Raw genomic sequence first — 13,471 nt, forward strand, 5'->3', positions numbered from 1 at the left:
CACCAACAAGTCCACCAACAAGTCTACCTAATATACCACACAGTCTCCTCCCCAGTAAGTCCTTCCCACCACAATCCCCTTTCCTACCACCACAACCACCACCCCCACCCTCTCCCCATCCCGGTCGTGCTCGTGTTATTTCTCAGGATCAAGTAGCGAAATTTTTTCCTGATCCACCACCACTAACTGTCACCACCACTGGAGACGCCAGCCAATACCACCACTCCCTTACGGACTCACGGACCTCCCGTCTCCTTCCCACACAGGCATTGATCCCGGATCCGCTGCCCCGCTGCTCCCATCGTTGCCGTGTGCCTAGCCGCCTAGCCGCCTAGCCGCCATCCACCACCACCTCCAAATCGCCTCTGATTCGGCTCTCCTGCCTCCATATGGCCAGCAATGACTGCCAACCTTCAGTCCCGCTCGGCGTCCATCTCCACCACCGCGGACGAGTCGTCGCCACTCGTCAAACCCGGCTTTGGTGCTAAACCATCCCTACGCTCCGCCAGCATCGGCTCCAGTTTCTTCCACAAGGACTCCCCTGGCTTGTTTGCCAGTGCTAATGACGCCAACACGTCGTCCAACTCCGTGGACGATGAGCTGGCACGCGAAGATCCGCCAGCAACCGTCAACTCGTCGTCCAACGCCGGCACAGACTCTACCAACGCCACCGATTTGGACATCGTGGGCGCTTTGGGCAACCTCGACTTGGACGGCGACTTCGGCGTGCCCAGCAAGGACAGCGAGCTTGGCGTGCCCCAGTTCCCGTTCTTGTACGGCGACTCGTCGTTCCAGCCCCAGTTCTACCCGTACCCACATCCTCACCAGGGCTCGGTAACTCCCAACCCACTGGTGGGAAGCTTTGCTCCATCAGCGTTTGGGCCTGCCAGCACTCCGTCGTCCACCTGGAACAGCTCTTTTGTGCCTTCGTCGGCTCCTCCCTTTGCATACGGCTCTGGCGAGCCAGAAGCCCCGCTAGTCAGACCGTTCGAGTTGCCAGATGACCACCACCACGCATCAAAGGACCCTGCTGGGTCTGCTGACGCCACGGCCCTCCACTTGCCATTTTCCACTCCTCCCCCTGCATCGCAAGCCCACTCGTTTGGTGGCATTTTGGACCACAAGTTCAGCGCTGACGGCACCTCTCCCGAGAGCGACCTCGACAGCTTTGCCGAGAACAAGATCAGAACCTCGTTTTCAGGACCTTTTTCCGGCTCTGGCTTGAATGGCGACGTCAAGCTCTCCCAGCCCCTTCCCCAATACCACCACCAGGCGTCGCAACAGTCGTCGCACCAGGACGTTCCATTCTCAGGCTTGAAAGACAACTTGTCGATGCCTTTGGGCCCCAACATGTGGAACCAACATCCTCCCATCATGGCGGCCCAGATGCACCCCTCCAACTTGAGAAACAACTTCGTCGATAACAGAGGCATGTCGCCAATCCACGGACACCCCATAATGGGCTCCAGTTTCAACGGACAAGCTGGTGGTCGTTTTAATGGTCCAAATAATGGTAACAACGTCAGAAACGCCAGGTACCTGATGAACGATGGAATGAACGTCCACCGCAAAATGCACAACAACAGAAGAAAGGGAGACGACGCTTCCAAGTACGCCAACTCCAAGTTGGAGGATTTCACAGGCGAGATCTACTCGTTGTGCAAGGATCAGCACGGATGTAGGTTTTTGCAGCGCCAATTGGACTTGGGTCGCGAAGTGGCAGAAGGCTCTGCATCCGCCCCCAACGCATTGACCAACGACATCGCCGCCACCATGATCTTCAACGAAATATACTTGAAGATCATCGAGTTGATGACGGACCCCTTTGGCAACTACCTCATCCAAAAGTTGTTTGAAAATGTCTCGTCCGACCAAAGAATCATTTTGGTCAAGAATGCATCCCCAGAATTCATTAGAATTGCCTTAGACCCCCATGGAACTAGAGCATTGCAAAAGTTGGTCGAGTGCATTACCACCGAAGAGGAATCGAGATTAATTATCGATTCTTTATCTCCCCACATTGTATCATTATCACGGGATTTGAACGGTAATCATGTTGTTCAGAAATGCTTGCAAAAGTTGAAGCCTCAAGAAAACCAATTTATCTTCGATGCCGCCTCCGTCAATTGTATTGAGATTGCGACCCACAGACACGGATGTTGTGTTTTACAGAGATGTTTGGACCACGGCAACTTTGCTCAGCGCAAGCAATTATCCTTGAAGGTGGCTGAAAATGCAACCACCTTGTCCTTGGATCCTTTTGGTAACTACGTGGTGCAATACGTGTTATCCAGAGGAGACGAGGACTCGATCAAAATCATTTTGGACCACATAAAGTCGAACGTGGTCTCATTATCTTTACACAAGTTTGGTTCCAACGTGATTGAGAAATCGTTGAGAATCAACAAGTTGTCTGACAGTTTAATCGAGGTTTTGTTGAAGAATGACGACAAGTTTGGCATCATGTTGAATGATGCCTTTGGTAACTACGTTCTTCAGACAAGTTTGGATGTTGCCAACGCAGGACAATTGGAGAGGTTAAGCCAGGCGTTGCAACCATTATTGCCAAACATCAAGAATACTCCTCATGGAAGAAGAATCATGACCAAGATTCAGAGCATCTGTTAGGTCGGGCGTTGTCATCTATATTGTATTTTAGCTGTATATTAAGTGCATGTTGCGTAATGAAATGTAGCGAAAGCAAGGGTAGTATGAGACGGAATCACCAATTAGTTGGAAGTACTTTGAAATACCAAGATTGTTCTCATAATATAATCCTCTTCAAAAGAATGACTACAGAATTCTCTAGATTACGATGGTTTCTCCATTAATCTTGTTCTTTCTGAGGTCTTCAGCAGAGAGCTTGATTCAATGATTTTGATAAAAGGTGCTGTAAATGAGGTGACAACGATATATGGAAGATTTCAATGAGGAGAGAAATACCCATGAATCGAGGATTCAGATATAGAGTAAAATGACTGAAGTTCTTAGGCGATATTGATAAATTATTCTTCTAGATCTTTCTATTTTACTATGAAATTTTAGCTGGATAAGGACCACTAGAGGAATGCACCAAATGCATTACAATTCGTCCTACAAAATAGATAATTTCCCGATGGCCATTTCCAAATAAAACCCTAAAAATTTTCCCATTGAACAATCACTTTGGTTCCAGAATGACTCTCTTGGGCATTGGATCACAATCAAAAATTAACACTATAATTCAATTAACAGTCAAATCTCATTTATAGCACTTCTTTACTAAGAGTTGGTTCTAAAAAATACCAAAATTCCCAAAAAACAGTCAATTCCAAATCAACATTCCCGACACACAATTATAAGACAATTAACCGAATTAACAGGAATAGGCACTTGATTAAATAGGGACAGTCCCCAAATTAACTAATAATTGCCAATTTACAGTACAATCCCACAGACAGAACAATTTCCTATTAGTAATTCCTAATTAACAGTAAAATTCCCCACTAATAAGTCTCCTTTAATTTAACAACCAATAACTATGTAAATTCCACATTAATAGCCAATAACATCCAACCCTAGTCACGCACTGACTTGCCCACACTTGCCGTCATATCCAACGTCCCATGCTTTTTCGCACCTCGGTATTTCTCTTCCCCACCCAAATCTGGGGAACATCTCATGCGAGATTATCTGGGGATATCTGCTTACCATCTGAAATCTGCCCCAAAAGAGCTTCCAGCACCTATTCAGCACTCCATACTCCACGAGATCTTTCCAATCTAGGCTCCACCCGAAAACCAGCTCCAAAACCTCTCTCGCTGCCCAATTACCGTACCATCTCTACCATGATTCCAGACTCCAGTCCACACTACACCTACGCCACCAAAATCACCACAGCCTACCTCCACAGGGAGGCAGGATCGTACGCTATCGGGCACGAGCCCACGCCAGAGACGCCAGTGCCGCTCAAGATCGCCTACAGGCGCTACGAGGCCACCAACGCCATCCCACCAGCTGCTACCGCCATCAATCTCGTGTTGTTCCACGGCACAGGCATGAACAAGGGCCTCTGGCACTACCACATCGACCAGCTCTACCGCAGGTTCAGCTCCAGCGCCACTATTCGCATCAACACCGTGCTAGCAATGGACGCAATTAACCATGGTGACTCTGCCGTGGCCAACAGGGGTCGTTTGGGGTCCCGCTACGACTGGCGAGACGGTGGCTACGACATTGTCAAGGTGGTGACCAAGGACGAGGCTTCCAGCTTCCTCAGCTCCCATCAGCGTCACATTAACGTGTTGGTAGGCCACTCGTTTGGTGGGTGTACCGTGATGTTTGCCGCCTCTTTTGGCCTGGAAGTGTTCGATTGCTGCATTCCAATCAACCCAGTGTGCTACTTTGCTCCCGAAGAGCGGTTTGTGAGGCAGAAGGCCATGACTGACTGGTGGTACAAAGGATACTTGAACAGCAGAGTGGCTGTGGCCACTGCACAAGATTACTGGCTGGTGGTGCTCAAGAAATACCAGAAAAATGTCTTCTACGCTAGATTCCATCCGCTGGTATTGAGCAATTTCGTGGAGGACGAGATTCCACCAGAGGTAGGATCGTTGGCGGACGGAGACACCTTGGAGCTTAAAACGTCCACTGAGGTGCAGAGGCTCCTCTACAGCTATAGTGACTTCAACGACGCCAATGGCCAGGCAGCGTTGGCCAACATAAAAATTCCTGTGTTCTTGATCTATGGTGAAAATGATTTGGCAGATGCAAAGAACAGAAACCACACCCGCGAGGTGTTGAAACAGAGTTGCAGATACATTGAGATTCCCAAGGGAGGACATGTATTGCACGCAGAGGAGCCCGACTTGACAGTGCACTTGTTGGGGTTGATCATCGAGGAAAGGTGCATCATTAGATCCAGGCTCTAGATGAAGACATGAATTAGAAATTGACCTCAAATTCTAGAATAAGTATCCATACTAAACAACCCTCATTAGTTCGGTGAAAACGGGAACTATAAATCGACCTGCTCTATTGGATGCTGTTCGGAGGATCCTGGAATGCAACAACATCATATCTAATACTGTGTGGTAATATTATGAACTGTCAATTACAATCTTTTCACAAAGAAGTAGTCATTGCAGAAAAAATGCTGATTGTTTGCGTTGAATCCTCTACGAAACATCATGGTATAGAGCAAAGAAGGCAGATTAGTTGGGTGAGCAAATCAGTTATTGCAAAATTGAGGGGGGTATTTGACATACATAACTATTTCAATTGAATTTACCTCCAAATAATTACCCTTAAGAAACAATCCTAATGTATTTCTCTAACTGATAATTATGGACTATAGTTGCCACTTACATTAATAAGAGTGAATTATCTCAATTATCATGTAATAGTAAAGGGAAGCACCTTAATTCCTTCTTAATATGGCAGAATTTGCAACTACCTACTGTAACAAGCAGTTCATCTTCAAGAACGTCAAGTCTACTTCTAGTCTATTCGTATGGCCTTTCAATTTGCTAGCTTCAAGTTTAAATTTACAAGACTTATACTCACATCTGAAGGTTTTACCTGGCACACGTAGGTTTTACCAGAACTGCGTTGTACAAACTTCTAGAAACATCCAAACTGCTCCAGATACTAATTGTAAACTCAGAAGGGCTTTTATCTGATAATTTTGCAGTAGAGGTCATATTTTAAGGGTATTTATCCGAAAATACAGCAGGCTATAAAATATATAGAAGGAATACTGTTTGTACTAGATTTGCTGTTATTATTAACTTCAGATCCTGATTTAATCAATACGCCAGTTAATATCCATACAAAACTGAATAACTATCGTTATTTATCTTCAACCAGAAGGATTTCATTACTTAGTCTGGATTTCATTGCAAGGTTACGCAGCCACTTATAATGGACCCCTCTGTTCAATTAAAGTAAGTTGTGCCAAGTGTAAGTACAGTTACTAGGAGAATTCTTTTAAAAGATAGACCAGCCAAATTGAAGAAGATTTAAAATAAGATCACCAGTGTGTCGGTAATAAGACTCATGATACTCAAGTATGCCCCTGGTAAAAATTGGTAAATTACATACGATAAGGTGTGGTCTCCGTATTCATCTACTAAATAAAAAGTGAACTAAGTAGACAAGTTTCAAGAATACCGCTACAGCTGATCGATCCATTGCTATTGAAAACGATAGCTAAGGCCACCTGAAGCTTTGTGCTAACTAATCATAAACTGGTTTGGCCTAGTTGTTTTTGCACCCACGCAATAATTATGAGCAAGGCTCGAACCAGAGAATTCACACACGGAACTACTGCCCTGTTCAGCCATCGAATTCCGTCTCATGAAAGCCACAAGTCCTGCTTTTGTGGAGATTTGAGACGCACCCTCTATTGGCTAAACATTTCTGGTGCAAAGAGCATTTTTCGCTGGGCTCGCAGAATAAACGAGGCTAGTGGAAAATGTGCCAAATGACGTAACAGAAACATAACTTCATGTGTCAGATTCTGACTGCTTAGCTGGTGGTGAGAGTCTGGAGTCTGGGGAAGTATTGCACGGGCTACGACGGCTGTTTAGACCCTCTGCGTTTGGACTGGCCTGGAACCAGCCCTGGCAATGGCACGTCACTTCTCGGGAATTAGCTGTCACCGGGAGGTGCGCATTGACGCATGGCGTCATCGGGTCACGTGACCTATAATAACGGTAGCATTTCTGGACTCCTAGCGTGGGAGAAGGGTGTATTTTTGGCACGATGGCCTGCTAAACACCACGGTGTGGTCACAGTCCCGTGGTGGCCCAAACACAGACGAGAAGCACCGAAATTAGTCTGTTTTCTCTAACACATGCTGATCTCGCTATGCACGGCGGCACTCCAGCCACTTCTCGCTACGCACGGCGGCAGTCCGCGCCGGCGCCGCCCCTCCTCGCCACGTCAGTGCTGGCCCAATGCTCGCTACGCACCGCAAGTCTCAGCCCACTCCCCGCCAAGTCCACCACCAGTCTCGCTACACGCACCACCAGTCTCGCTACGCACCCGTCCCTAGTCGCAATCCCCCCGCTTGCTTCTCCCTAACCAAATCGCATCTAAGCGTCAATTAACACCATCCACTACACTGTCCATCCATCCGCCTATTCCTCCACACCGCAGCGTGTACCACATCACCACCTCCGTGCCATTCCCGCCGCATCGTCCTGGAGCCACTGCATCGCCCCAGGCCTCCTCTGCTGAGTTCTTCCCCCACAACAGCCTACTAGCGTCAGCACCATGATCCACCACTCCAACAGTGAATCGCCCACAGAAGTCAAGGACACCCGCATCAAGAAGCGCAAGTACTCCCGTGGCGGGTGTGACGAGTGCAAGCGTCGCAAGATGAAGTGTGACGAAGGAAAGCCCCATTGCCACAACTGTACCCGTCTAAACAAGGTGTGTGTGTACAGCAAGAAGCAGAAGTTCCGCTTCGACAAGATGAGCTCGGATGCTGAGGGCAAGATGGGGCCAAACAACGCCGAAGCAGGTGCAAACGGTGCCCAACACGCCAAAGAAGGCATTGCCATGCGCTTCTACAACCCCAGTGGACATTACGGCAACGAGTTTGTCCCCAGCATCGACAACAGCCACAGACAGTCTAAGTCCAGTGCAGCGCAGCAGCCAGACCTCGCCAACCTCATCTCGACATACGCTCCAATGGTGCCACGAGCGTCGTTCAAAAACTCGATTCCCGACATCCTCTCCAACTCCATCGCGTCCACGCTCTCTACGTCCAAGGCAGACATGTTGAATTTGTTCGACACAGCCAGCCTCTTGGTCAACGATATCAACGAATTGGTAGCGCTCGACGTCCACAACGAGTACCTCGTTGGGGGTAGTCCCGAGGGCCAAATCATGGGCCTGGTGCCCTCTCGGCCCGCAGATGGCGAGTACTCCAATGACCAGAGCGTGCGACTGGCCCAGTCTGACACCTTTGAAAAGCACAATTTCCGGCTCGACGACCTTACCAACCAGTTTCTCGGAAACAGAGACAAGTTCTCGCCTGCAGACTTGAACTCGCCGTTCCAGGCAGCCACCCCTGACGTGGTGCTCTCCGACTTTGATCTGGACGTCAAAAACTCCGACCTTATAGCTCAGGTGGTGCAGAAGAACAAGCTCACCGAGCCGCACATCACCTACTTGAATACCCTCACCAAAACCCAGCTCTCGTTCCACATTTTCCCGTTCGCGAGCTCCATCGAGTCCAACCAGGTGATGAGGCTATTGTTGCAGTACCTGATTGACTGTCCCTACTTGCTCACGTCGTTGTTGGTGATATCGTCTACCTTTCAGTACAACCAGAGCGGAAAAACAGTCCACGACATATCCAGAAAAAAATACATATCGGTGTGCTTGCGGTCATTGAGCGAAGTTTTCAAGAGCAGTGGTCAGTCAAATGGAGTCATACCTCCCCATTCCAACTATCACTTGAAAAATGACATCGAGAAGTTGCTACTTACAATTCTTGTGCTCACGTCGAATTTCACAGCCACTTCCCTTCAAGACTCGAAAAGAAGCCAAATGATGAACTCCTGGAAAGTCCACTTACGAGGTGCCAAAGACCTCTTGACAAAGTACAGCTCGATCAAGTTATCACACGATAAGTCGTACGTTTCGGGTGGGTTGACGCTTGCAAAGACCTGGTTTTTTGCCATGGAAGCGATAGCTACTTTGAATACTGCCCTAGGAGGCACCCTCAAGAGAAGCGTCCACAAGGAAGGAGATTGTGCTGAAAAAGCGAGTAAGAAATTAAAAAATGGAGCAGAAACAGAAAGCGAAGCAACGAAGCCACTCACACCAGAGACCCCAGAAACGGATGATCATATCCGTGTCTTCATGGACACTGGTATATTTTACCGGGATGTGAATCCGGAGTATCACGATGCATTAGTCAAGATTGGCTTGTTGATTCCCTCATCCAATCCCCTACTGCTGCCATACAACTTGTTCTTGGGGTACTCCATGAAGATTGTGGAGCTTAGCCATGAAGTTTCCGATTCCCTCAATTTACTCCGGTCCAAGCAGTGTACTCAAATATCATCCACAAAGACAGCAAAATTGATGTCGATGATTTATGAGGCCAGGCGAACCGAAATAATTCCAGGAACAATAAAGCCGTCATATTTGATTCCACCATCTTCACCAGGACACCCTGAATATACTGGCCCCAGAGCCGAATTTCCATTGACGGCATACAGCAAGATTGTCGACCACAATAACCAGACCCATTACTATTCTTGGCTTGACTTAAGTGAACAGATAAGAGTAGATACCATCTATATTCGGTTGCTCACCACCCCTGGCTTATTACATTTGCCCAGACCACATCCATTGCTTACTGAATTGGTTACCAGGGTGCTCTTCTCCTCGTTCTTGATCAAAAGCAAAGACCATCCAGACTACCAAGTGCACAAACACGATATTTTGGTGGAGACAGAGCATTTCTATTTAATGAAAAGCGTATTCGATTGCAGGGCATCGATGATCCAATCCGCTTTCAGGGTATGTTGCAAAATAGTGGATGACGAAAAGAGTTTCGAAATGATCGAGCTTTACTATTTGGGATTGGTGAAGCTAGGTAATGGAAGCTCGCTTGGAGCCCTCGATCTGCTTTACAAAAACAGGGAAAAGGCAAGGAAAAGGGCCGCTGGAGAGGTCGTTGAAGACGAAGAGGACAACGACTTCCAAGAGACCATCCCATTTGCATGAACAGCCATGCATTAATGGTTGTGCTTTCGACTCTCCCTTTGCATCGGGGTTAGGTAGATTGCCAGCATGGTAGTATTAAATTCATTCTTTATCCAAGACTTTTGGATATAACATACCAGTCGTATAGGGAATATAGTGGTACTACATCCCTATTGTGTAATACATAGTAACAGCTATTGCTACAATGTAGTTGAGAAAAATGGACCTGAGTCCGATTTATCAAGATGACCTAGGAGTTTGTACGAGCTCTTTAGAGGCAATTCAATAATCGGTCAATAATGGATTAATGACCAATTAATGAAACAACTCATTAATTGAAATCAGCCTTTCTTATTTAGTGCCTGGGCCAGAAATACACATCGACTACGAGGCCACTAGCCATAAAATAATGAGTGAGAATGTTCACTAACGGACCTAGTGACCAATATTAACAGTATAGTCACCGTCTGCAAATCCACCGAAGCTCAACAGGCTACATGAGCATGGCTTATCTACCGTGAAAGCAATGTTTCGTCTTTTGGGACCAAAGCTTGAAATTCAGTTTCAGAGATTGAGAAATTCACTGAAATCTCAAAGGAAGACCAGCAAAGCAGTCATTCTAGTGAAACGACAAGTAACGCTATTATCAAGATGTCCATTGAAAAATTTCCATGTTGACCACGACCAGTTACACCCCGCATGTATACGACCAATGCAACCTCCACCAGAATGGGCCAACTTGGCACGGATAACTCCGGTCGTATTTCTGCAGTGCCAGATGTAGCGAGGGTTGGGAATTTTCTAGCGGTGGCAGCGGTACGATCGAGGTATTCTGTGGTACTACCATGCGGCACTTCGTAGTATAGAAATGGCGGTACCGCCCGGCATTCTCGCTATACGTCGTACTAGCAATTGGGCTGTTTGGGGTATCTGAATCAGGCCTGGTGGTTTCTACGCACAGGGGTTGGATTTGCGTAGCCAGCCCTGGTGCTAACGTGAATTAGACGAGGAGTTTAGGAAGGCAGGTTCCAGCGGAATTCATGTAGGACGAGAATTTCACAAATTTGGGGTAAATCAGCAGTTGCAAAAACAATTGGTAAAAGAGAAGTATAATACCGGCTGAAGAGGGTAGCCTTGGAGGGAAGCACGCAGCTGGAGGTACAACTAAATTTGTTCTATTGGTCCTAGTTAATTCCAGCATTTTTTCTATTAGTTTATGCAATTCACCCCAACACTGGAATCGATTCCAGCAATTATCGTAGTAATTTTGTATTACCTCTAGGAATGTTTTATTAGTTGTTGAGTCTACTTGTACTGTTGTATGAGTCTACTTGTTCTACTAATTGTCTAGTTTAATTTGTATGAGTCTACTTGTACCATTTGGTCTACGTGACTATTCTCTCGATAATTTTAATTCTAAAAATTCCTCTTCGATCCAGCAATGCTCTATTACTTGTGGATCGACTCCAGAATCGTCCATTAAGTCCAGCACTATCCTAGCAGTAAATTCCATTTCCCAGACTGACTCCTAATCCCTCGTTTACCTCGTTCCCTATACGAGATCACGTGCCCAGATCCATCGCTGGCACTGTTTACATTTCGACGTGTATTTAAGCTCCATATCCCCATCCTTTCCCAGCCACCTGTGCTATGTCCGACTCCGAAACAGTCCCGTTATCGCCAGCAAAGGCCACGGCTTACTCCACGGCCGTGGAGCTGGCCAGCTCTGCCGACAACGCCCCGCAATCGGCTCCAGAATCAACTTCCTCCTCAGCGGTAAAGCCTGGCTACTTGGCTCCAGAAGACATCGAATGGGACTTTGGTGGTCCATTGGGTGCCGTTGGAATGATGGTAGGTTTCCCTCTTTTGATGTACTACATGTGGATCAGTGCCCGTTTCTATGGTGGAGCACCAGCTTGGCCTTCTGAAGGACAAGCCTGGGGCGAGTTTGGCCACGAATTGCTCAGCTACTTTGTCGACTACGCTGTGCCATCGTTTGGAGTGGTGGTGTTCTTTGCCAGCTTCATTTTCGTCCAGGGAATCTTCTACTTGGTTTTGCCCGGTATCTGGACCAAGGGCCAGCCTTTGGAGCACTTGAACGGCAAGCAGTTGCCATACTACTGTAATGCTGTATCATCATTCTACACCACTGCAGGCTTGGCCGTGGTGTTGCACTACACTGACATCCTCCCATTGACGTACTACATCGACAGTGTGGGCCAGATCATGACCGCAGCTATCATCACGGGAATGGCGTTTTCCGTGGGGTTGTACGTGTACACCATCCAGGTTTCTGGCGACTACCACCGCATGACCGGAAACCACATCTACGACATGTTCATGGGTGCTCCTTTGAACCCCAGAATCGGCAAGTACTTGGACCTCAAGATGTTCTTCGAGGTCAGACTTCCCTGGTTCATCTTGTTCTTCTTGTCGTTGTCCACCTGCTTCAAGCAATACCAGACTTATGGCTACGTGTCGCCTGAAATCTTGCTTGTCACCTACGCCCACTGGTTGTACGTCAATGCCTGTGCCAAGGGTGAGGAATTGATTGTGCCTACCTGGGACATGGCCTACGAAAAATTCGGCTTCATGTTGATTTTCTGGAACATCGCTGGTGTTCCTTTCACCTACTGCCACTGTACCTTATTCCTTGCCTACCACGACCCACAAGAGTACAAGTGGTCCACGCCTTACTTGGTGTTCTTGTTCGTGCTCTTGAACGTGGCCTACTACTTCTTTGACACTTCCAACTACCAGAAGAATGATTTCAGAAGAAAGTTGGCTGGCAATAAGGCTCTCCGTAAGTCGTTCCCCCACTTGCCATACTCCGAGATCGAGAACCCCAAGTACATCTCCTGTGCCAACGGTTCCACCTTGTTGACCGACGGATGGGTGGTCTACGCCAGAAAGATCAACTACACCGCCGACTATGTCCAGTCCTTAACCTGGGCATTAGCCTGTGGTTTTGCATCTCCCTTCCCATGGTTCTTCCCCCTTTTCTTCTTCATTGTCTTGGTCCACAGAGCCTTGAGAGACCAAAGAAAGTGCGAGAAGAAGTACGGCAAGGACTGGGAGCTCTACTGTAAGGCATGTCCATACATGTTCATTCCATACGTTATCTAAGCTGGATAGTAGAGCCAAAAGCTACGAAAGTTACAAAAGTTATATTCCTATAAATAGTCAATAAACTGATTTTCAAACAATTTCCTGATAGAAGTATTCCTTGGAAATAGCCATTTAAGTGAATTTGAACCCTGATAAAATTATATTCCTCACAGCTATTAAACTGGTTTCGACACAATTTGTCAATAAAGCCCTGATTTCCAACCCAATTTCCTAATAGCGACTAGCGACGTCTTCCGCCCTCAACATGATCCAATTAGCGATGGATGGTTTATCACGACCAAGTCATAGAAATTGACCCTCTTTGCTGGCGTCCATAGACCCCAATGAAGTCCATTGGACGAGGTGACACTAGCAACAAGAAATTAGACTGCTGGCACAAAGCAGCAACGAAAGAGTATCTGATTTTGATAAAAACTGCCAATGGAATAAATACAACTGAAAAGATAATCAAACTGACAGATAAATCCTCGTTCAATACGGGCTTCTAATAATTTAATAACCAAAACTCTAGTGCTAATGTGCGTGTCATAAGTAACCGATATTTTGACCCTTAACGAATCCCTATCAACGGGTCATGGGTCTCGAATATTACCCTAGTTTATCAAGGATCTTAAGTTGATAATTATTGTCCTAC

General features: G+C 47.0%; 5 protein-coding genes across 5 annotated transcripts; all 5 read left to right on the forward strand.

Annotated features, from left to right (window-relative positions):
* Positions 1 to 399: 399 nt before the first annotated feature.
* CANTADRAFT_57536 (uncharacterized protein) lies at positions 400 to 2,628 on the forward strand (the record flags this gene model as incomplete). Its single annotated transcript, XM_020210706.1, has 1 exon — positions 400 to 2,628. One exon carries the CDS (start codon positions 400 to 402, stop codon positions 2,626 to 2,628), a length of 2,229 nt encoding a protein of 742 aa, XP_020061891.1.
* Positions 2,629 to 3,827: 1,199 nt separating this feature from the next.
* CANTADRAFT_57719 (alpha/beta-hydrolase) lies at positions 3,828 to 4,910 on the forward strand (the record flags this gene model as incomplete). Its single annotated transcript, XM_020210728.1, has 1 exon — positions 3,828 to 4,910. The coding sequence occupies one exon, from the start codon at positions 3,828 to 3,830 to the stop codon at positions 4,908 to 4,910; it is 1,083 nt and encodes a 360-aa protein (XP_020061892.1).
* Positions 4,911 to 5,389: 479 nt separating this feature from the next.
* CANTADRAFT_27548 (uncharacterized protein) lies at positions 5,390 to 5,743 on the forward strand. The gene has a single exon (XM_020208139.1). It carries the CDS (start codon positions 5,415 to 5,417, stop codon positions 5,658 to 5,660), a length of 246 nt encoding a protein of 81 aa, XP_020061893.1. The 5' UTR covers positions 5,390 to 5,414; the 3' UTR covers positions 5,661 to 5,743.
* A 1,514-nt stretch (positions 5,744 to 7,257) lies between these two features.
* Positions 7,258 to 9,729, forward strand: LYS144 (Lys144p; the record flags this gene model as incomplete). The annotated part of the gene is made up of 2 exons (XM_020210702.1): positions 7,258 to 8,727; positions 8,767 to 9,729. 2 exons carry the CDS (start codon positions 7,258 to 7,260, stop codon positions 9,727 to 9,729), a joined length of 2,433 nt encoding a protein of 810 aa, XP_020061894.1.
* Positions 9,730 to 11,358: 1,629 nt separating this feature from the next.
* ERG4 (delta(24(24(1)))-sterol reductase) lies at positions 11,359 to 12,834 on the forward strand (the record flags this gene model as incomplete). Its single annotated transcript, XM_020207036.1, has 1 exon — positions 11,359 to 12,834. The coding sequence occupies one exon, from the start codon at positions 11,359 to 11,361 to the stop codon at positions 12,832 to 12,834; it is 1,476 nt and encodes a 491-aa protein (XP_020061895.1).
* Positions 12,835 to 13,471: the final 637 nt, after the last annotated feature.

Source organism: Suhomyces tanzawaensis (assembly GCF_001661415.1).
Source record: "Suhomyces tanzawaensis NRRL Y-17324 unplaced genomic scaffold CANTAscaffold_9, whole genome shotgun sequence".
NCBI classification, from domain to species: domain Eukaryota; kingdom Fungi; phylum Ascomycota; class Pichiomycetes; order Serinales; family Debaryomycetaceae; genus Suhomyces; species Suhomyces tanzawaensis.